This window comes from Paramormyrops kingsleyae, chromosome 6, assembly GCF_048594095.1.
Source record: "Paramormyrops kingsleyae isolate MSU_618 chromosome 6, PKINGS_0.4, whole genome shotgun sequence".
NCBI classification, from domain to species: Eukaryota; Metazoa; Chordata; class Actinopteri; order Osteoglossiformes; family Mormyridae; genus Paramormyrops; species Paramormyrops kingsleyae.
Window position 1 is genome coordinate 3,989,687 of NC_132802.1, and position 21,577 is coordinate 4,011,263.

Below are 21,577 nucleotides of genomic sequence, written 5' to 3' on the forward strand. Positions count from 1 at the left end.
GCAAGGACTGCCTCTTCGTGGCTGTGTCACCCGCCCCCCCCCCCCATTGTCGATAGTCAATTCAGTGGTTCCTTGTCGTCTTATTTAGTGCTAATCAAACATAATTCCTCCGCTCTCTGCCTTTAGCCGTGCTACACGCGCCCCGTGTTTGCCGTGTGCCCAGCAGGACCGTCACGCCGGCAATGATTGCGATATTAACGAGCTCTCAGGGCCTGGCGCAACTTCATTTGTCCTCCCCTTCACTGGAGTGGGGGTAGGGGGCCGCAGTGCCAGGGGCTCAGTTCTCCGCGTTGGCATTTCTTTACATGTCGGGGTGGGGGGGGGGCTGTCTGAGCCAGCGTTTGATCTGATAATGTAACGCGGCACTGGGCCTCCGCCGCCGACTGATCGCGTTTCCACGTGCCGCCCTCTCGCCACTCCACAGCCTTCTGGAGCTCATTCCCAGCTCCCTGTCCGGCTCGCAGCTCTTCCGGGACAGCTGGCCATGTCTGTTTTGCCGGCATTTTTGGGGAAAAGTTTCAGTTCGCTGGCCACCCTTGGACCCCAGGGTTGGGGCAGCATTGCTTACCGGAATCAGAGGGATCTGGGAGGCTGCTCCGATGGCTGACATTCTGCGGCTATGCCCTAAAAAGGCAAGACGACGCATTTGGCCGGAGGCCTGCTGTGACCCGCCGGGCGGTGGAACATCTTCAGCAGGCCGCCGGTGTGGCCCCGCTGCGTCCCGGGCCCATGATCAAAGCCCAGTCCCGTCTGATCATCCCAGGAAAAACTCGCCGTTCCAGGGCGGCTTCTAGTTAACACCGGGCATCAGAAAGGAGGCGAGAGTTGTGTGATTGCAGCTCTAAAAGCGCCCCACACATGAAGAATGACTGCCCCCAGTGAAAAGTGAAGCAGTGCTTCTGGTGCAGCATGCCGTTTGTAGGTAGGTCAGGCTGAAGTCACCAAACAAAACGCTCAGCAATGCATTTCTACGGAGATGGACCCATTTATTTCTAATTGTGTCTAAATTGAATGTTAAATGATGTTTAGGCTTCATAAAAGGACAGTTTGAGCTGCCGGCTGTACACCTGTGATGGCAAGAAGTGACTCAGCATAAAACTAAAATGTACCAGACCTAAAAAGCCAGGGAACATTTGTAGGCGACACTTCTGTGTCAACAGAAAAGGAGTTTGAAGGTGAGAGGGCAGCATGCAGGAGGGGGTGTGTGCTCATTCAAAGGCTGTTTGTTACGGTGAAACACCACAATTCTCATCATGTAATCAGCCATTTACAGTGAACCAGGGCAAACGATCCCCTCGATGGGAGGCCGCGTTGCTATGGAGATGTCTTTAGCTTCCGTCTAAGCGACTGTTCATTTGAGATTGTCATACAGGTCATTTTCTGCACCCCTCGTCATTATTGTGATGTAATACTGGGCTGTTACTTTTTCTTTTACGCATGTCGATCTGAGAAGCACAGATCAGTCTGCCGTGCAGTTACCCCACGTTCGTTATCCTGCTGCACTCTCAAACGGTCGTCTGCCACGTGCCACTTTGTTTTGTCGTTCGGGAGCAAAACGACACCTTTGTTTTGTTTTTTTTCCGTGCTCCTCAAGGTGAACGCTGGAACTGCACGGAGACGGAAGCGCACCCCGCTCCGGCCGTGATCCTCTGTGGTTTCTGAGCTCTACAGAGTCAGGAATACAAGCCATTTGGCTATTTCAGCAGAAACCCGCGCGCCAAAAGCCGGCTGGTGCCGGCCGGCCGTGAACCTTTGCTATAGAAACCCAATTTGTTCTCCTGTACACTCAATAACTAAACAACAAAAATCTCAAAAAGCGAGTGAGCCTTGAGATAAAAGAAAACTTCTTGTTTTTCCTTTTGGTTTCTGGCTGAAAAATACCTCCTCATCTTTAGCGCCGCCCTAGTGCCGGTGGTGCCCACTGCCTCCAGGCGTGAATAATTACTCCGGGCTCCAGGCCGATGTCTTGCCCATATCTAGATGACTGTCCGTTTATTTATTCAGATTTGTTTACTCAGACAATTGGCCACATAAAAACCATGTAACGGCTACAGAGGCCCTGGGTGGCTTCCCGCAGGCCGGCGTGATGTATATTTAACTCCCCTCGCTAAATCTTTAATGAGGCAAAATTCCATCACGCCGGATTAATTGCAGAGATGTGGCTGTAAAACCAGGGCCGTGGGCAGACCGTGTCAGTTTTGGTTTGCGAACCCCAGGCCAAGAAGGGGGCACAGGGGAGGAGTCACAGGTGGTTTGCTTTGCTGATAAACTGTGTGAAGTGGGAACTGTCTGTTTCATTTTTTTCCATCCTGTTCACTGTTCCCTTCCCCCCGCCCCAAAATGGCCGGAGCGCTTTTCGCCCAGGGTGGGGTCTGACTGTGGCGGTATAGCTTTGATGTGTGTGGCCCCTGTATGCCCCCCCCCCCCCCCCACCCCATCTGCATGCCTGTGCCCTCATGCCCACTGCGGCCCTTGCAAACAAGGAGCTTCACAATTTTTGGCTGGGTTGGGGGGGATGCGGAAGTCAGAATGCAGTGGGTCCATCATGGGGCGTCATCCTCCCCCCCAGCCCCCACCTCGGCCATGTTTGGTGATACAGCTGCCTGCTGCTGTCCGGCACCTTCTCTGCCAAACCCCCCAGGGCCGCGCACTGGAGCACGGGTTACTGAGGGAGCTGAAGCTGGGGGGTGCGGGGCTGCTAAATAATTCAGAGTTCCGGAAAGGTTAAAATGCAGAGGATAAGCAAAGCTGAACCCCCCCCCCCTCGTTACCAAGCAAGCTGGGCTGACCCTGCTCACATCCGGAGTGTGGGGGAGAATGTACGATTATGCAGGGCCTGGCGCTCTGAAATGCAAACCTCCATTTTTAAAATTGTGGGTGGGGGGGGGGTGGACATCCAGCTCCTTCCTTCAGGGAGCCATAGCAGTGTTGTGGAGAGCCTTAATAATCCCTTTAAAGGTGTTAAAGGACTAAGCCACCGACCCTTAATAATGTGCAGTTGACTAGTTTAACTGCTTGCTGGTGTATCGCTGTCTCAGGTGGGGCTTCTGGAGGGGGGGGTTAGTTACACAGCATCCCTGCTGCAGGTTCCCCGCGTTCTAACACGCTGGTGACAGGCAAGTTTACGTCAGTACTGCGTGGCAGCGGGCGGTCACCGCCTCTCCGTTTGGGCGCACGTCGGGCGAGGGAGGCTGTGCCGTCCTAATCGATCGTCTCAGGGTAATGTTTCCAGTCTCACTGCTCAGCTGCGTCCCTGGCGGGGGGGGGAGGTTGAATGGAGTTAAAGCCACGGGTAGTGTGTAATCTCCTTTAGAGAGCCGCTTTGATCAGAGCCTCGGCGTCCCAGGGGCCCGGTGGGGTTTTTGCTCTGCGGCCACCGGCGAGCGGTGACGTAGCCTTCCATGGGTCAGTCGGTCACGGTGGGCAAATCCCATCACCCTCCACTAGGGGGACCAGAGAGTTATCGTAGTGTTTTTGACAAACAGCTACGGGGACATGTGAGCGCACTCACTCGCCTACCCGCACATTGCCGGGACGGCCGCAAGGTCACCGTAGCACAACAGTCGCAACTAATGACCAAAACAGGCGCTTTTGTCCCATGCTGATTACTCATTAGAGCGCCAATTAGTGGAGTAACGCTTTAATGCCTTCATTAGAGAGTGGAATGGGGGGAATTAGCAGCAGTAGGAGCAGGAGGAGGAGGCGTGAGAGACGGGGCCCGGGTGGCTGAAGCGGGGGCTCTCCTCTTGAGTTGTGCGGGGCCAGTTTTCACGGCGACCCCCATTAACACCGCTGAGAAAGCGAACACCTCCAGCACTGAAGGTTCCAGCTCCTTCTCATGGGATTGAAACAGCCAGGGGGAAATCGATACCGTAAATCCCAGACCTGACCCCAAGCACACACCCCTCTGCTGCTGCATGCGGAAAGGGGGAGCGAAATTATTCAGGAAGAATCGGATGCTTCATAAATGCCAGAGAAGCCAGAGAATGACATCGTGTCGCTCTGACCTTGAGTATAAACTGTAATTTTTCTGGGGTCCTCTGCTTGCTGTTGGCCCAGCCTGCCGCATGTTGCGCAGATTTACTCAAACGCGTGGTGTTCTTCTACGCCGTTAGTGGCGTAAATCTCCTGGCATGATTCCGAGCGGATCTTCCGCACGCGGTATCCGTCGGCACTCGTAAATCCTGGCCCGTCCCTCGGAATGTGCTCTCTGCACGCGCCATGCCACCACGCTCCCCGCACAAAAGCCGCCAGCTCCCTGATCTCGGAGAAGCGCTTAATTCCATTAGCGTTCTCCCCCTCGCTGATTCTCCACGGCCGAGCGAGGGGGCTTCTCTGATTCCTGGCATCAGCCCAGTAAGGGGGGGGATTGGTAATCATAGACGTCTGGCTGCGAAGTGGATGATGGGAAATGTAGACTGTTGTGGTGGGATTTGCAGTAGTCTCTGTGATGGGGGAACACGGATGCAGGAAGAAGCACATCAGGCAGCCAGGGAGCCCCGGAGGAAGTGAAGGCAAATGGCGAGAGCCAATGAGCCATCTCGGAAATTAGCAGGCAAGAGCGTGTGGTGACTGCGAGCCCCATCCTAAACACACCCCAGTGGAAACCCCGCCCCCTCCGAGATACGCCTGCACTGGCTGCATTATGCTGCTGTGATGGATGGGAAATTTCTTAGCTGTTGTTTTCCCCCAACCCCAGGCCTGCTGCGGAAGCCTCCTTCGTAGGACTGCAGGATTTATATGGGAAGCGGAGGGGTCCTGACACCCAGGGCTGAGTACGTCTGTCTCGGTGCCTGACGCATCTGTTCCCCATCAGGGTTGTTTGTCAGTAGTACCAGTTCTGTCTTATCCTAACAGGCAAAACCGTGGTGGCCGAAGTGAATATTGGTGACATGGGGAACTGCGTATTCCCATGTAGATGCAGTATATCGCGTGTAGTTATGTTAGCATTTTGACTACTACAAAGTGAATCTTGTCTCTAATAAGAGGAATCGCTATTACCTGTCCAGTAGAGACATCACCAGGGCCATCTCTCAGGCAGGCAAACAGCACCGCAACACGGGACTCGATTGATGAGCAAATCAATTAATCACATTAGTGATGCAATTAAAAAGGTGCCTTGCCGCGTGCCATTAGCCTGGGGAGGCTAACCGCTTTGTCTGGGCTCCCCGGCCCTGGGCAGTGGGGGGGGCAGAGCCAGCCGGGACAGGAGCCCGCAACTCTTCAGGAAGATTGATTTTGTGGGCCAGACTGGTCACCATTCTCTGTCCGAGAGTGGCTGCCGTTCTGCCCCCACAGGCTGGGGGGGGGGGGGGGGGGTGAGGGCATTAATATTCCGGGCTGTTACTTTTTTGGGTCTGAGGGAGGGGAGAGAGGTGGGGGCAGGCAGGGTTGTGAGTGAAATGTTCCTGCTCCCATGACTATTTTTGCCACGAGGCCAGCAGTGGCAGAATGTCTTTAATTCTGCGGCTCGTTAATACTGCATGAGCTCCGACTCTGCCAGTGTGATACTGCATAAGCTCCGACTCTGCCAGTGTGATACTGCATGAGCTCCGACTCTGCCAGTGTGATACTGCATGAGCTCCGACTCTGCCAGTGTGATACTGCATGAGCTCCGACTCTGCCAGTGTGATACTGCATGAGCTCCGACTCTGCCAGTGTACTGTGCTGTCTTGTCCGGTATTAACCTGTCTGTATAAATCAGGGCCCCACTGAAGCCTACTCCTGCCCTCCATCCCCTGCTCCATCTCTTTCCCCCCTTCATCCCTGTATATTTTATTGCCCCGCCTGCATATGCCCCCCACGCAGGGGTCGGTGGGTGGGTAGGGAGGCCACGATTCTGCGCCAAGGCCCCTGACGCCACCGCCTGGCAGGTGACAAATAGTTTTTTAATTGCTTGCACCAGGAAAATCATTATTCTCTTTCCTCTCCTTGGTGGGAGCGGTGAGGACGTGTGGGTAATAATAATAGCAGCAGTCCTGCGCCGGCTGCCTATTTTTAGCCCCGATATTGCAGGAGCCTTTGCAGTATGTGTGTGTGTGCATGCGTCTGCATGCGTCTGCATGCGTGCGCAACCCAGGGGAGAGCTTTTTAGGGAGGGTGGAGTTATTTTGGTCTCTGCCACATGGGGGTGCAGGTGCCCTGGAAACACACATGAGATGGGGGTCTACCTCTGTGCACGTGTGTGTGTGTGTGTGTGTGTGTGTGGGTTTGTGTGCGTGAGCTGCAGAGCCTGTGCATGCATGGCGTTCACTGTGCCAGTCCCGCCTCAACAGCGCGGCAGTGAGGCGCCATGTCGATTCCTAAAGCAGTCCCTCCCGCTGCGGGGGGGCCGGCGTGCCTGGAAGTGCCGTACTGTGTCGTGCTGTGAAACTCAGCTGGAGGGAGGGAGGTTTGCCTTGTCTGTGGTACGGGTGCGCGGCGAATAAGAGCAGTTAGTCATTATGCTTAATGTTTTGAGAAATTAAAGTGTTGCTCTGCTGGGTGAAAGTGCAAACACTGTGCATGTATGATGTGTGTTCATTTGTGTCTGCTGTTTTCACGTGTTGGAATATACAGCCGTCTGTGTGCGGGTCCCATCTGTGTGTGCATCGCCATGATACTAGCCATGTGATTGGCTGTCTGATGGCTCTCCCTCCTGTGTGTGTAGACCTGTCTTCCAGTGTTTGGTGGCCTGTCTCTCAGTGAGTGAGACCTGTCTCCCGGTGTGTGAAGGCCTGTGTCCCGGTATGTGAGAGTCTGTCTCCCGGTATGTGAGGGTCTGTCTCCCAGTGTGTGAGGGTCTGTCTCCCGGTATGTGAAGGCCTGTCTCCTGGTGTGTGAGAGTCTGTCTCCTGGTGTGTGAAGGCCTGTCTCCCGGTGTGTGAAGACCTGTCTCCTGGTGTGTGAGGCCTATCTCCTGGTGTGTGAGAGTCTGTCTCCTGGTGTGTGAAGGCCTATCTCCTGGTGTGTGAGGCCTATCTCCTGGTGTGTGAGAGTCTGTCTCCCGGTGTGTGAAGGCCTGTCTCCTGGAGTGTGAGGCCTATCTCCTGGTGTGTGAAGACCTGTCTCCTGGTGTGTGAGAGTCTGTCTCCCGGAGTATGAAGGCCTATCTCCCGGTGTGTGAAGACCTGTCTCCTGGTGTGTGAAGACCTGTCTCCCGGTGTGTGGAGACCTGTCTCCTGGTGTGTGAGAGTCTGTCTGCCGGAGTATGAAGGCCTGTCTCCCGGTGTGTGGAGACCTGTCTCCCGGTGTGTGGAGACCTGTCTCCTGGTGTGTGAAGACCTGTCTCCTGGTGTGTGAAGACCTGTCTCCCGGTGTGTGGAGACCTGTCTCCTGGTGTGTGAGAGTCTGTCTGCCGGAGTATGAAGGCCTGTCTCCCGGTGTGTGGAGACCTGTCTCCTGTTATTTGGGAACCTGTTTCCTGGTGTCTCCTGGTGTTTGGGGGCCTGTCTCCTGGTATTTGGGGGCTTGTCTCCTGGCGTGTGGAAGCCTGTCTCCCAGTGTGGGGGGGCCTTTCTCCTGATCTGGGGGCCACTCTATCCTTTGAATTTGAATCCAGGTCGTCCTCCCGCCTGCCGTTAAAGCTCCTCCTTCAGCTCTCACCCCTGCCTCCTCACGCCCCGCTCTCTTTCTGACATGGCTTACTAAAGCTATCTTCCACCCTGAGCCTCCCAGGCGTGGCCAGCTTGGCAGCGAGCGAGAGCATATGTTCTTGGCCACCTCAGGTGTGGGCTGGCGTCCCGGGGGGGGGGGGGGGGTGTTGGTGACGGAGCAAAGGGCATGGGGGGATGTGTCCCCCAGCCACCCCCTCCCACCAAGGACACTCTCTGATGAGCAACACCGAGTGGCATGGAAGCTGAGTGGGGGCCTGCAGCAGCCAGAGGTCAGGCAGTGGGGGGAGGGGGGGGGTTGGCAGGGGGACTATTGCTGTACCCACAAGGAAGGTGCGAGAGCAAAGTAACTTCAGTGAATTATCTGGCATGAGTGCAGTGTAAATATGTCAATGGAGTAAGTTGCTTTGGATAAAATAATATCAATAATGGTTTTAGCTCACATGGGGGGGGTCTAAGTGGGTGATTTGTCCTTTTTCAGAAAGTACATCACCAGAAACATGCGCTCCACAGCTGTTCCGCAATCGACGGGTTTCACTTTACCCTTGAGGGCCTTTTCAAGGTCGCTCCCTCTCCCGCTCCCCGCCCCCCCCCCCCCCCCCCCCCCCATCTCCACAGCCCCCGCGGCCGATGTTTAAAGGACGCCTTTCGCGAAATCGCTGACCGACACTACATGCATTATTTAGCAGGCCCTGGTGAGCGGACCGTTCCCCCTTGGGCTGCGCTGTCTCCAGTGCATGAAGGGGTTAATTCCGCCTGGTGTCCCTGACTGCAACAGGCCAGCTGTTTGCTGCTCTCCGCTCTGCCTCCACTTTCAGTCCCTCCCTGCCTCTTGGACCACTAAATGAGCATTCATTTGCAAGTTAGATAAATCCTTTGAATTTATTATTGATGCAAACAAATTAGCCTGCAGGCCCCAGACAATACCTAATGGAGCTTCAGCTTCGTACGGGCTAGCTTCCTACCCAGGCTCAGCCAGCACACCAAGATTGATGCATGCTCCTCTGCCCCTTAATTATGTCTCCTGCAAATTATTCACTCTTGTTGATGCAGGTTTTTAATGCTGCGTTACTTATTGCAACCTCTGTGATATCCAGCACTGAACTACACAATTCTCATTAGTTATACAGCAAAATGCAGCATTAAGGCCCTTATTATGCCCTACAAAAGCATAAAATCAAATGAGAATATGAGGAGGTTGCAAATGAGTGCAGTATATTTGACTGTGCGAGGGGGGATGTAATAAACAAGGAAGCCATATGTATTAATGTCACCAATTATTAGTGTGAATATCTAATTAAAACACCATTTTACTAATTAACTAGTTGGCGCAAATGGTGTTTTAATTACATATTTACATGGCATTATCCTCATGATACCAGAAGAATTTAAAAAATCTATGCAGATGATTCAGTATTTGTTGTTACACATATACAAATACCCATATGTCTTCAAATATCCATATCTGGTAATATAATTGAATCAATCAAATTTAGTAACATAACCTGTGGAAGAACTTTCTGGTGAAAGACTGCATTTGAAGGGATTGTGCTGAGCTTTGACTTCGATTGGATATGAAGGGAGAAGAGCAGGTTTCCCTGGAATATTATTAGCAGCGATCACCTTGAAAATGAGAGGATATGCCAGATATTAAGAGGTGAATTTTTTTCTATGGGTAGCGGGGGTCCTAATATCATAATGGAAAGAAGGAATGTCGACTTAATGGTGACATAATGCTTTATGGCAGCGAGTGGTGCCAGGGATTCATTGTTGAAAAAAGGTCTGTAGGCCGAGGACTGAGTCTTGAGGGACACCCAACTCAGCGCGAGTTGATTGGCAGAAACTGTGTTTCTCAAGGAGACTTGTACGGAGTGACTTGTTTTACTGGAAGGGGGCTACACGAAGAGCTGGAGATTTATCACAGCCAAACCACAGAAAGATCCAGAAGGAAGATTTCAGAGGAAGGAGAACTCTTTGAACCATATCTGCCTTTATGTAGAGATTGGCTCAAAGTGCAAGAAACCCAGGAGATCTTCTGCAAGAGAGGAGAAGGTCGCTGTTTACAGAAAGTCTGCATAAAAGTCATCGGGGTGAATGAGGGTAGAGAAACTGTATTTTTTTCTTTCACAAATGACAGTTGAAGAGTAGAATCTTTTTTTTTAAAGTAGGAACCAACCCTGGTCTGTTTGACAATGGAGGGAAAGAAGCCTCTGGTGAAAGAGAGGATGACAAGGAGAGAGATGAGATTTCAAGGGTTATGTATTGGATGTGGTTCTCAGGAAAGGACTTACATAACTGGTCAGGAGTGGAGCACAGTGAGGTGTGGCTCAGAGAGAGGGGCGGGGGGGGGGCTACTAGGGAATGGGACTGTCCTGATTAATTAGGATTCAGTATTGATCAAAGGGAGGTGGGTTCAGGGCCCGTCGCTCTGGCGGGTTTCGTCTCGGCTCCTTCGCCAGCGAATGGGCCGGGGCCCCAGGAGCCACATCAAAGAGACTCGCTCCCCTGCCGGTCCCGGCTTTGAAGATTTACGGCGTTTGATGACATCATTTCCCCTAATGTTCCCATCGTGGACGCCACGAATCAATCCTGGCATGAGTTCTGTGCCGCTAAAAGCCCGCGTGAGCGACTTGGTGAGAAGCACTGTTTTTGCACGCCTCATGTATGTGTGGCTACGTGCGGATTCGCACACATATGCCAGGTGCAGTTGTGTGTCGATGTGTAAGTGTGTGAATGTTTATGTGTTCTATAAAATATTGTATTTACTATTATGCAGTGCATATGAGTTTTTTTTGTTTCTCTGAGGAAGTGTGTGTGTGTGCGAGCGGGTTTACCTATCCTTATGGGGACATAATGTCCCCATAACGTGATAAATATCCGTTTTTTTTCCCTTATGGGGACCGGTTTCCTGGTCCCCATAAGGGAAAACTCTATTTTATAAAAATCGGTGACTGCTATGAAAAAACTAAAAATGCAAAAACTCTTGTATTTTGTTAGGTTAATTATGATTATGGTTAGGGCAGGGTAGGGGTTAAGGTTGTCATAGTTAGCGTTAGCATTTTTCCCATTGAAATGAATGAGTGGTCCCCATAAGGATATGTATACCCTACATGTGCGTGTGCGTGTGTGTGTGCGTGTGTGTATGGCTCCTACCACCTTCTCTTGTGCCCAGAGTAGCTCTGTTAACGGTGCCGCCCCTCACCCAACAGCCTTGCCGTGTGCGCTGGCCCGTACTTCCCCACTGTCCCGGTCGGGCTGGTGCTCCTCTGACCGACATGCAGCCTAATACGCCCAGACAGGGAGAATGTGTACCACCTTTTAAGGTTATCAGCACAGGTGTAAATCTGCACAGCCTCGTCCCTTGGAAGCGATGCAGGATACCTCTGCAGTCACTGGCCTCTCCCTGCCTTACTCTGTCCATGTCCCAAGTCTGGGTCTGTGGTCTAGACTCCCGCTTTGCACAGTCAGAGGTCCTCAGAGTCCACAGTCCTGAACCTCCAGGCCAAATTCGAGTTCACAGTGTAGAATGCAACGTCTAGAGTCAACAGTTAGAGATCCAGCATCCCCATTCAATGGTTCAGTCCTCAGTCCAAGGTCTGGACACCAAGGGCTCGGCTCAAGGGCTTAGAACTGGGGCTCAGGAGTTAGGTTTCTCATCTGAGGTCTGGGGTTGACAGTGCAGGAACAAAAGCGCAGTGTTGGGGATCATGCCAGGCTTCGATTCTGGCACATCCTCATTTAGTCGTTCTTGTTGCTACCACTGCAGCTGGTGTTTGACAGCACGTCCGTCAGACATATTTTATTCAAAAGCGCCCTCGCCTTCAGAGTGGAATTCATGAAGGTTTCATCTGCTCAGCCTTCACACCCGTCCAAGGGATGCATCAAGGTTTTCCTTCCTCCCGCCGATGAATTTTTGGAAGCGTGCTCTCCCAGCGTGCCGTCCTCGAGTCCCGCCACGCTCCGACAGCCCCCCGGATGTGCTTCCCCTGCCGGGAATAACGCTCAGAGCCCTTCGATGTGTAATCGATACTGGAGAGCCTTTAACCGCTGAGCCGGACCTTCGAAATTCGGCCCCCGCTCCGGCTCCCGGTTTTATTTTTGTCACGAGTGACTTGCTCCCCACGTTCTGCTCTGTCACGTTCCGGTAGCTTCTGGCTAAAGGCTTTGCCGTGTAGCTGGGCCGCTCCGGCTCTTCGGCGACACTGTGCCGTTCCCGGCCCCCCTGCGCTCGCTCTTGTCGCTTCACAGGGTCACCTGCAAACTTTTAATGCCAGTCCCTCCCCGGGCGGCTCTCGGCAAACTGCTGCCTCAGCAGCTGCCCTTAAATGATTAATACTTTATTGATGGTCCCAATTAAATTCCTATTACGCCACAGACGGCTTGAGACATTCCGGGCTCTTTCATGGCCCTCAATTTGTTTTCGGTGGGGGGGCGGGGGGGGCTCTTTGATGGCAGCTGGTTGCAGGAGATAGCGCTGCCGTTTGTATGTACGTGCACACGCGGGGGCGCCTTTGCTGTATAATGTTACACGCTGTCCCTCCCCGCCTGCCTTACCAGGTATGTCCCCCACCACACACACACACACACACACAGCACACAGTACCCACTCATTTGAAACTTGTGGGTGAGGCGGCCATGTTAGGCGTGTGATCATGTTGGGAGTCTGTCACACCGAAGGGCTTGCTTTCCAAAAAAAGTGTTCTTTAATGTTTTTTAATGTTTGGTGTCCCAGCCACAACAAGGGTAATATCCTGTTTGTCATTCTCCAGGGTACAGGCTGCAGATTTAAAGAACAAGTGTACTAGACTTTTTTAGTTCTTTTTTTTCACTTGGAAATTATAAATAGCATATTCCTGGCTGTCTCACTGGGGAATTCCTCTCCAGTAAACTCCGTGCCTCTTCCCAGTTATTGGCTCACACCCGTCAGCTGTCCCCTAACTGCCGACCTGCATCTCATAAAATGTCATCTCTATTTTATCCTTCTTTTTTTTAACCTTCATGCTGAGATCTGTGGTCCAGGCTGCCCCTGGAGAAGCCGACTCTCCTGGAAGTATCCGGAAGTCGATTGCACAGGGCCTATTAAAACAGAAAAAAGCAAATCCCAAATTTCTCCTCTCTACCTATTTTTCTCTTCTTCCTTCGCTGTTTCATTTAATCTTCTTGCGTTTCACCTGTCTTCTTACCCCCCCCCCCCCCCATCCCCACCTCGACTGTCTTTCATTCTATTTTTCATATGGAATTTGGGGTTAAGATAAGAAAAAATACACAGTGGCGGTCGCTAGGCAACGGAGCCAGCTTTCCTCCTTATGAGTGGCAGGGTAGGGTTTTAATGTGTCTGTTTGTTGTGCCTGCGTCGCAGACGGGGGAAATCTGCTGGGACCCCCTCCAAGCCTGCACACTGGGTCTCGCAACCTTCTTGTCTCTGCTCCAATGCCCAGTAGACCCATCTATTTTTAAAAAGTAGGTTTGACTGAGGAGACTGCAGCTCTGTGTTGTTTTGTTGTGGTTATTTTGTAGTTGCGCAGGGCTGGTCTGACACACAGATAGGCCCCGTCTCCATGGAGACACCCTCCACCCAGAGACCTTGTGGGTCCACATCCTGCATAGAGAATCTCTCTCCACACACTCCTGTCCTAGTGTGTAGGCGGGGACAGCCCAATGGGCGGAGCCACATGCAGGCTGGAACTGGGCGGAGCCTATGGGGTGGGAGATGCAGGGTGGGGACATTGCAGTCTTGCTGACGCATGTGCTGCAGTCCCTAGGAGCTGCTGGAGGCCAGCACTGCTTGGGATGTAGCATGAGCAGTGAACATTCCAGATTAATGGGGCGGAGGGCTCGAATTAGGGCTCAGAGGAGACATTCAGTGTCTTGCCAGCACCTACAAAATCTCTCAGGATCAATTGGCAAGGATGGACCCCAACCACAACCTCTGATCATGGACCTCTGCACAGACCACTCCTCCCAGGACCCCCACACGAGCATGCACTGCAGCATCTCCTCCCGCTCACATGTGCAGGGCCCAGCTCCTCTGCCCTCCTCCCCCCAGTCAGCTCCATCCAGACCGCAGTTCTGTGATTACACACTGCTGAATTAAACATCACAGTCCCGGCCTGCCCCGCCCTGCCCCGGCTCCCGTCGGGGCTCTCGGCCTCGCCTGGCACCCGCCGCCTCTGTTTTCTTGGAAAGTTCCAGCTCTCCTCTTTTATGGTGCTGACCTTTTTTTGGGCCGCCTTGGCTCTTTGTGGAGAACAAACAGCGGCGGCTATAGATGGAGCAGGCGCCAGCCAAAAGGAGGAAGAGGAGGAGCAGATGCCAGAGGTGTGCACAATACCCAGAATCCCCTTTGAAGGTGCAGTGAAGTAGGTGTGAGCGGCTCCCGCCCCGTGTCTCTGCTTAATGTCCTGCTGGGGAAGCGAGGAGGGCGGCTGCTGCGCTCCCTGGCCTCCTCTCAAAGTGGCCGCGCTCCCGCGTCTCCCCTTAATCTTGCGCTGGGGACTCGTTCATCCCTCTAAAGTTCAGTACTTCCATCCATCCCGCTGTGCTGGTGCCAAACGCTGACGGGGTTAACCTAGATCACGTGTCTGACGGCAGGGGGACTTAAAGCCAGTGCAGCCTGGCGAGAGCGTGGAGGAGCTGCGCTCAACATCAGACTGGAAATTGCTGGCCGTGTATGGGGTTGGTGCTCTGGAATGCGCTTGCATTTACCATTATTAATTAAGCAGGCAGTTTTTGCCCAAACACCCTGCTGAGAAAACCACCTAGAAACCAGCTTATGTTGGTAGCTGGTTTTAGGTCTTAGATGGTCTTAGATGGTCTTAGATGGTCAGGTCCCAGCTCCGGCTGCTATTTTATGGTTTAACTGGGTGGGTCACCAGGTGGTCTTGCCGGTGTGTCCAGCCTATCAAACTGGTCATGCTGTTACAACCAGCTAAACCAACTAGAATGACCATCATAAGCTGGTATGACCAGTTAAACTATCAAACCGTCATGCAAAAATGTACCTTATGCTGGTCAACTATCATAAATTGGTCAACCAGCTTAAGTTGGCCAGGCTGGCTTTTTCAGTAGGGCAGACATATAAATGAGGAAGGTTTTGGGTCAGGGAGCAGAGTCAACCAGCATCAGAGGTGGGTAGTTCAGGCCCCAAGAGTAAAAGTCCAGACAACAATTTTGTTTCAACCAACCAGTTGAGTACTCTGTGACTGTGACTCATTATACTCAACTGGTTGGTTGAAACTTGGTCTGGACCTTTACTCTCTGGATCTGAATTACCCAGCTCTGACCAGAATCCAGCACCCCTACAACAGCTGGGCTTAAGCGCCGTGCTCAAGGGCCCAGTGGTGATATGATTATGCTGCCAGACTCTGGGATTCTATCCCACAGTCTTCTGGATCTGGGCACTCTAATCTACTGAACTTTAAGATCTGACAGTTGACAGTTAAGCCATGGAAATGTGAATGAGTCAACCCATTAGTTACCGTGGCAATGATACATCATCGCATGCACACCCCCTCCAGTGGTGTCGCATCACGTTCTGATGGAGGGGGGGCACTCCCTCAATGCCCATGCACCCATATACCAACCAGAATGGCTCCAGTACACCCATAGAGACCCTTATGCTTCTCTAGCAGTCAGATCTGCTCTCCCACACACTGTCACACCCTCTCTCTTCAGTCCGTTCTCTTTTCCGGGCCAAAAAGCCTTCGGCGAAGTTTGACGTCCCATCCTGACGTCTGTAGTCCCAGTGGGCACTTCCCATGAGCTGGAACCCAGCAGGTCTGAAGATCCATCACAGATGACCACTGATACGTTGCCGATTCTGTTGTCCAACATATCAGGGTCAGCCCCAGAACACCTGGGACAGCGCCACCTGGCTGGGCAGCCAGTAAGTGACGGTTTCTTGCAAAACCAGTAGTGAGTGCTGACACACACACACACACACACATACAAAAAAAACATTGACATCATGAAATTGGGTGTCCTGAAATTCAATTAAGCACAGAAATGGCAGGTAGCAAAATTACCAGCAAACAGTGTGATACTGAAGTGTGTATTTTTGGAAATGCTTATAGGAATAGTCAGGAATAACTCAGAAAATCAATGCCAGCCTGGATCATCTTCCTGTTTTCGTCTGTCTTACTCCTGATGTTCACATCTGTGAAGGATCTCTGCAGGGTTGTATCAGGGCAGAGTCCAGGCCTGTGATCCCCATTCCCAGCAGACTCTCAGTCTCTCACCCGGGATTGGCTTAATTAAAAACGTTTTCCCTCGACGGGACTGTCGCCCTGCCCGTGAACAGTGGCTGCATTCAGCTCGGCCTTTTTCAGCCGGTGCCAAGTAGGTAGACGGACTGGGCCATTAACAAGTGCAGTTCTGCCGGTCGTGTCCTATTTGCCGCGACGGGAACACGCTGGTCCTGGGGGCCCCCATGGCGGCGGTCTAATACACTTAATGTGCCTGGGAGAGAAGAAAGGCATTTGAGAGCGAGGCGATGCAGACGGCTTGCGGATCCTGGAGGCGTGGGTGCCTAGGAACGGGTTGCCATGGTACGGCGGCACCGAACCTTCCGCTAATCGTGCTAACTTTGAACATGAGAACCATTAGAGCCTACAGTAGGTCATTCAGCCCAACCTGCTCAATTAGATGCTTGCCATCTAAGTTGGTGGAGCATTTTTTTATGTGCCGAGTAGCTGGGGAAGCGAGGAGCCTCTGTTACACTACAAAAGTAGAGCTTTTCCCAAAAATCCCCTGGGAGAAGCTTCCGGAACTGTTCCAATCCGAACCGGTGCTCCGGCAACCTGCTGACATAGGTCACGTCTCATAGACCTTGTTAGAACATGCTCACCTTCGTTCATTATGCTTTTTGCATGTCCTCTGCAGTCCAGAAAGCTTCCTTTATTACAATCACAGTACTAATTATTATAAACTGGAAAATCTATACTGCTGAATAAAAGTGAAGGTGGCTATAATTAGATTTGAGATTCAATAACTGTTTGCCTCTATTTATTGTCGGCCGCTGTAAATACTTTTTGTGGCAGTTACAGATATTATGTTATGTAAGCGTCCCTTTCAAAGGGGGGGAGAAATAATTTTAAAGAACGGCATACAATTTGATTTCTGCTCTGCAGTTCACCAAGATCAGCGGAACGTTCTGGGTGGTATTCCTTCTGGAAATGTCTACCCCTAAGTTTGTGGTGCCAGGTAATTCCACCTGCTTTGGCATGGAGATGGAAATGGTGACTGCCCAATAAATCAATTATTTTCAGGTTTGTTCCAATAAAAGATTCATTGAAATATTTTCCTGTATATTATGTTTCATTTTATATTACTAAAATGGATTATATATTTATATAATATCCTGAACCACTCAGATCTGTAGTAGGCCTACAGAAGCAGCATGTCTGTAACCCTGCACTGGATGGGCTCCCTGACATGTGCCCAGATCTTCCCAGGGAAGTCTCACAGACGTTTTTCCTCCACAACTTTTTGTTTTCGTTTTGGAACGGCAAATTCCACACAGTGGATGAGAGAGCAGCCAGCAGGAAATGAAATGAAATTACTGGCCTGATAAATGTATGTGGCATTTTACATTTTCATTGTGTTGTCCCTCACTCAGTGGGGGGGACAAGGAAACGTGCTAAGTATGATGTTAAAATGCTCTCTGAGCGGCGAATTGACTGGCAGGTCTGTCTCATGCGCGGATTTATAACCGATAGTCGATTCGTAATGCTAATGTCCACCTTAGCAGCTGGCTTCTGCTGCAATGCGCACAGAATGCACAGAGTTTGGCTTCTTATGGCAAAGCACGTGGATTGACCCGCCATTCTGCGGACGGGAAGCGGTTTTGTTAAGGGGGTAGTATCTCTGCGTGCCTGTGTGTGGGTGGCAGTCAGATTCCTCTCTACAGGTGCGTGGGTGACTGCCTCACATACACAGGGATGCTTATCGCGTTGAGTGAGCGAATATGTGGATTTATTTGTTCTTTTCTCTCAAGGATCTGCGTGTGTGTTTGGATAGGTTTAGCTGTCTTGTGGGGACAAATTGTTCTGTCTCGTCAGGACACCTGTCTCCAGAATGTAGGAAAACCTGCGCAAGAACACTGCTGTGGCTGCAGCCTCACGAGAGAAACACCTTTCTTAAAGTAAAATACAAAAATGTGCCAAAGCTTTGTTACAGGTTTTCATTCTCTGTTTGGGTGGTTACGCTCAGCAGTCATTAATCAAATAACAATGGAAGTCAATGGAAGTCCCCGTGAATGTCACTTTGGCAAATGCGTCTTTGTGTGAGTGAGTTTGTATGCGCTCGTTTGTTTTTGTGCATGTGCAGTCCTGTGAATGCGTGTGCTCGTTTATGCGTTCTTATGCGTGCATTTGTCTCTCTGTGGCTGTTTGTTCGTCTGTATCAACATGTATGTTTACCTGGGCCTGTTTTTGTTGCAGCCTTTTGTGTGTATATCTCTGTGTGCGTGTGTCTGGTACACTTGTGCATGCATGCGCGTCTGTAGGCGGGCGCATGCCTGCCTGTGCATTTGTTCATGTGCATCTGGTGTGACTCAGGCGCTGAGGGTGGTCCCCAGGGACCTCTACAGCTGGTCACGCCATCTGGGAGAGTCACGGTGCCGCCCCCCCCCCCCCCCCGCGGCAGGCTGCGCCTACAGGCCGTGGGCCCATCGACGACCTAAATGGGAAAGTTATTTCGTATCGACTCGTCTTCCACCGATGGCTTCAGTTGAGCGGTTATTCATTAAAAAAAAACCCATTTGGTCAATCCAAAAGGATTTACCCTCAACAGCTGATTTAATCTGGCATCCCTTGTATTTGAAAAGTGGATGAAACCTGAAGGGTTTCAGACCATCTATAGTTCGTCTCAGAGTTCTGTATGTTTCTAAAAGTTCCTCAGAGCTTGAAGCACAGAGTGGAGGTGAGTTTTCATGGACTATGTGTCCCCTGGTTCCAGGGCAGATGCTGTTAATTGTTTTTGTGTTTGGTGTTACGGTGAGTTTCTAGGTGGCTCTTGTGAGGGATGACCCCCCTCCACTCCCTTATCATAAATGGTGTGTGGCTCACTGGGTTAGGCTGCTGTTCCTGTGATTGGAAGGTTGCTGATTCAAGTCCCAGAATTAGCAGAGTTGTGCCACTGGGGGGCCCTGACTGAGATCCTTAACCCCATTTGCTCCAGGGACTGGCCGATCCTACCTCCTCACTTGATTGTTGCTTTGGATAAATAAGCAAATGATGAGCCATGGTGAATAGGAACCAATTGCTTGGATGTCTTTGTTGATGCGACAACTGAATATGGTCTGAGAGAGAAGGAGTTTGGACACCAGGCCAGTCTGTCCCACCCTCACCAGTGAGGAGGGGTCTTGAGACCTGGGCCTCTCCTGCCAACCCCCATGCATCACATGGATGAGACGCCCAAAGTCATCCTGCTTTATTGGCTGCTTAGCAATGATGGTGCTTCAGACAGAGTCAGACAGATGTTGCCACTATATCTTTCTTCATTGAGGCCATCCACAGAGTTTGTGTGTGTATGTGTGTGTGTGTGTGTGTGTGGTTATGTATATATTACATTGTGGGGGCCAAATGTGATAAAAACCTGTTGTTTTGATCTTGTGGGGACCATTTTTTCCGGTCCCCACAAGGGGAAACTCAATTTTATAAAGAAATACAAAAGTCTTGTATTTTATTTGGTTACTCATGGTTAGTGTTGGGTTAGGGGTTAAGGTCATCATTGCTAGGATTAGGGTTTTTCCTACAGAAATAAATGGACGGTCCCCACAAAGATATGGGTAATATTTTACTTGACGAGGCACAGTGGCCTGGAGTGGAAGCAGCGTGGGGGGGGGGGCTTCACCTGGGCTCAGTGTAGCCCATTCAAGGTCATGTGACATGCCATGTGACACGCCCATGAACTGCTCATATGTAAGAGGTCCAGGACAGCCTAAGGTGAAATGCTAGCTTAAATATGTTGGTAGCACTTTCTGACAGACAAATATTTAGTAATAACCCAGTTACTACTAAAGTACAAATTATGAAAACAATCTCGAATAAATATAGTTGCTACTTGAGATAAGAGATGCGTCACGATTCATTAATGATGAACAAACATGAGATCAGTATTTCACTTGTGTTATTCATGACTTGTTCCTTCAACAGTTCCTTAGTAGTTCCTTCAGTTGTTCAGAATTACAGAATTAACAGATTTAGTAACAAATATAGAAACTGCTTGGGATAAAACATGCATCACGATTAATTAATGATAAATTAACATGCGATTATTGTGTAAGTCTTTGTTTATGGTTAAGTAATACATAGTAATATTATAATACTATTGTATTTGTGCCCCGTCAAATAAAGTGTTACCAAGAAATGAACACAAACGTGTGTATGCATACGTGTGTGTGTTTTGTGGCGCTCACGTATGCATGCCGGCATCCAAACGCGACGGGAACACAGGCACGCACGAATGCCCCTAAGCCTGTTTATTCTGCACCGTAATCAAACAGAATGCCTCGACGACACAGATGCATTTTGCAGTGTCCCAACGTGATTTAAACAGCGACAATTATTCATAACCTTTCAAATCAGGTAATATATAGAGGTAATTATTGAAGCAAGTATCTGGGATCCCCTTCTTGGTAAACACACTGGTATTAATTGGGTGTGTTTACTTTACATGGGCGTTGCTGGATGTACGTGTGCGTCGCATGTGTGACATTGCTGGAGGTATGTGTGCGTCGCATGTGTGACGTTGCTGGAGGTATGTGTGCGTCGCATGTGTGACGTTGCTGGATGTACGTGTGCGTCGCATGTGTGACGTTGCTGGAGGTATGTGTGCGTCGCATGTGTGACGTTGCTGGATGTATGTGTGCGTCGCATGTGTGACGTTGCTGGATGTATGTGTGCGTCACATGTATGACGTTGCTGGATGTATGTGTGCGTCGCATGTGTGACGTTGCTGGATGCACGTGTGCGTCGCATGTGCGATTCTGCTGGGAGAGGACTTTCCTGTTTTTGAGTGCTGACAGTGCTGCCATTGGTTCTCCGGGCTTTGTCCACACAACCCACATTCTTGCTTGGCAAAGGCCTTTTCCCATAATAGTCTCGATCCAGGATCGGTATTCTCAGGCAACAACTGGAACCCCCCCCTCTCTGCCACCTCCCCCTCTATCCTTATAAGCCATCTCTCACCTCTTGCCTCTCTTCTTCTCCCATCTGCTTCAGAACCCTGACATTGTGCTGGTCCACTACCTGAACGTGCCGGCCATAGAGGACTGCGGGAAGCCCTGTGGCCCCATACTATGCTCAATCAACACAGACAAGAAGGAATGGGCTAAGTGGACCAAGGAGGAGCTGATTGGCCAGCTCAAGCCCATGTGTGAGTTTCCCGTGACACCCCCACACACCCCCACCTCTGCTGTGGTTCAGCACTAGTAGGAATTTAGCAGTAATGGTTGAGGGGACTCTTGTGCTGACATGGCGTTCGGCTGCTAAACAGTGACTCATTTTAACTGCTGCACTGTTTGTTTAATTACCTCTTTCATACGCATAACCAGCCTCTGACCTGGTTGTAGAGCAGGCTTCCCCGATTCCAGTCCTGGGGGGCCAGTCTGCAGCACACTTTGCAGATTTCCCCGCTCAGACACACCTTATTCAGCTCAAGAGCCAATTGTCAGGTTTAGTAGGTGTGTCTGAGCAGGGAAATCTGCAAACTGTGTCGCGGACTGACCCCCTGGGACCGGAATCAGGGGACTCTGTCTCGGAGGCTTTTGGTGGCCATGCTTGGCAGGGTGCTTAGGCTGCTCTTGGAGCACCTGGTTCCAGTGGGATGCATCATGTCCTGTGGAACCCCATGTAGATAGAGAGGCCCCATAGTGATGTAGGGGCCCCACAGGGGCCCAAAAGGCCATGCAGGAGGATGAGTGTGGCCTACGTCAATTGACTCCATCTTCCTGATGCAGTGGCCACATGGACGAGCTCCCTATA

The 21,577-nt window shown here is 51.1% G+C and overlaps 1 protein-coding gene across 16 annotated transcripts in view; it reads left to right on the top strand.

Moving 5' to 3' along the window:
- The window catches only part of camta1a (calmodulin binding transcription activator 1a), a 296,208-nt gene that overhangs the window by 219,435 nt on the left and 55,196 nt on the right, over positions 1-21,577 (top strand). For all 16 annotated transcript variants that reach the window (XM_072713404.1, XM_072713390.1, XM_072713391.1 and 13 more), the window contains one exon: positions 20,816-20,969. In XM_072713404.1, coding sequence (XP_072569505.1) covers positions 20,816-20,969 — 154 coding nt within the window. The remainder of the gene's footprint in view (positions 1-20,815; positions 20,970-21,577) is intronic.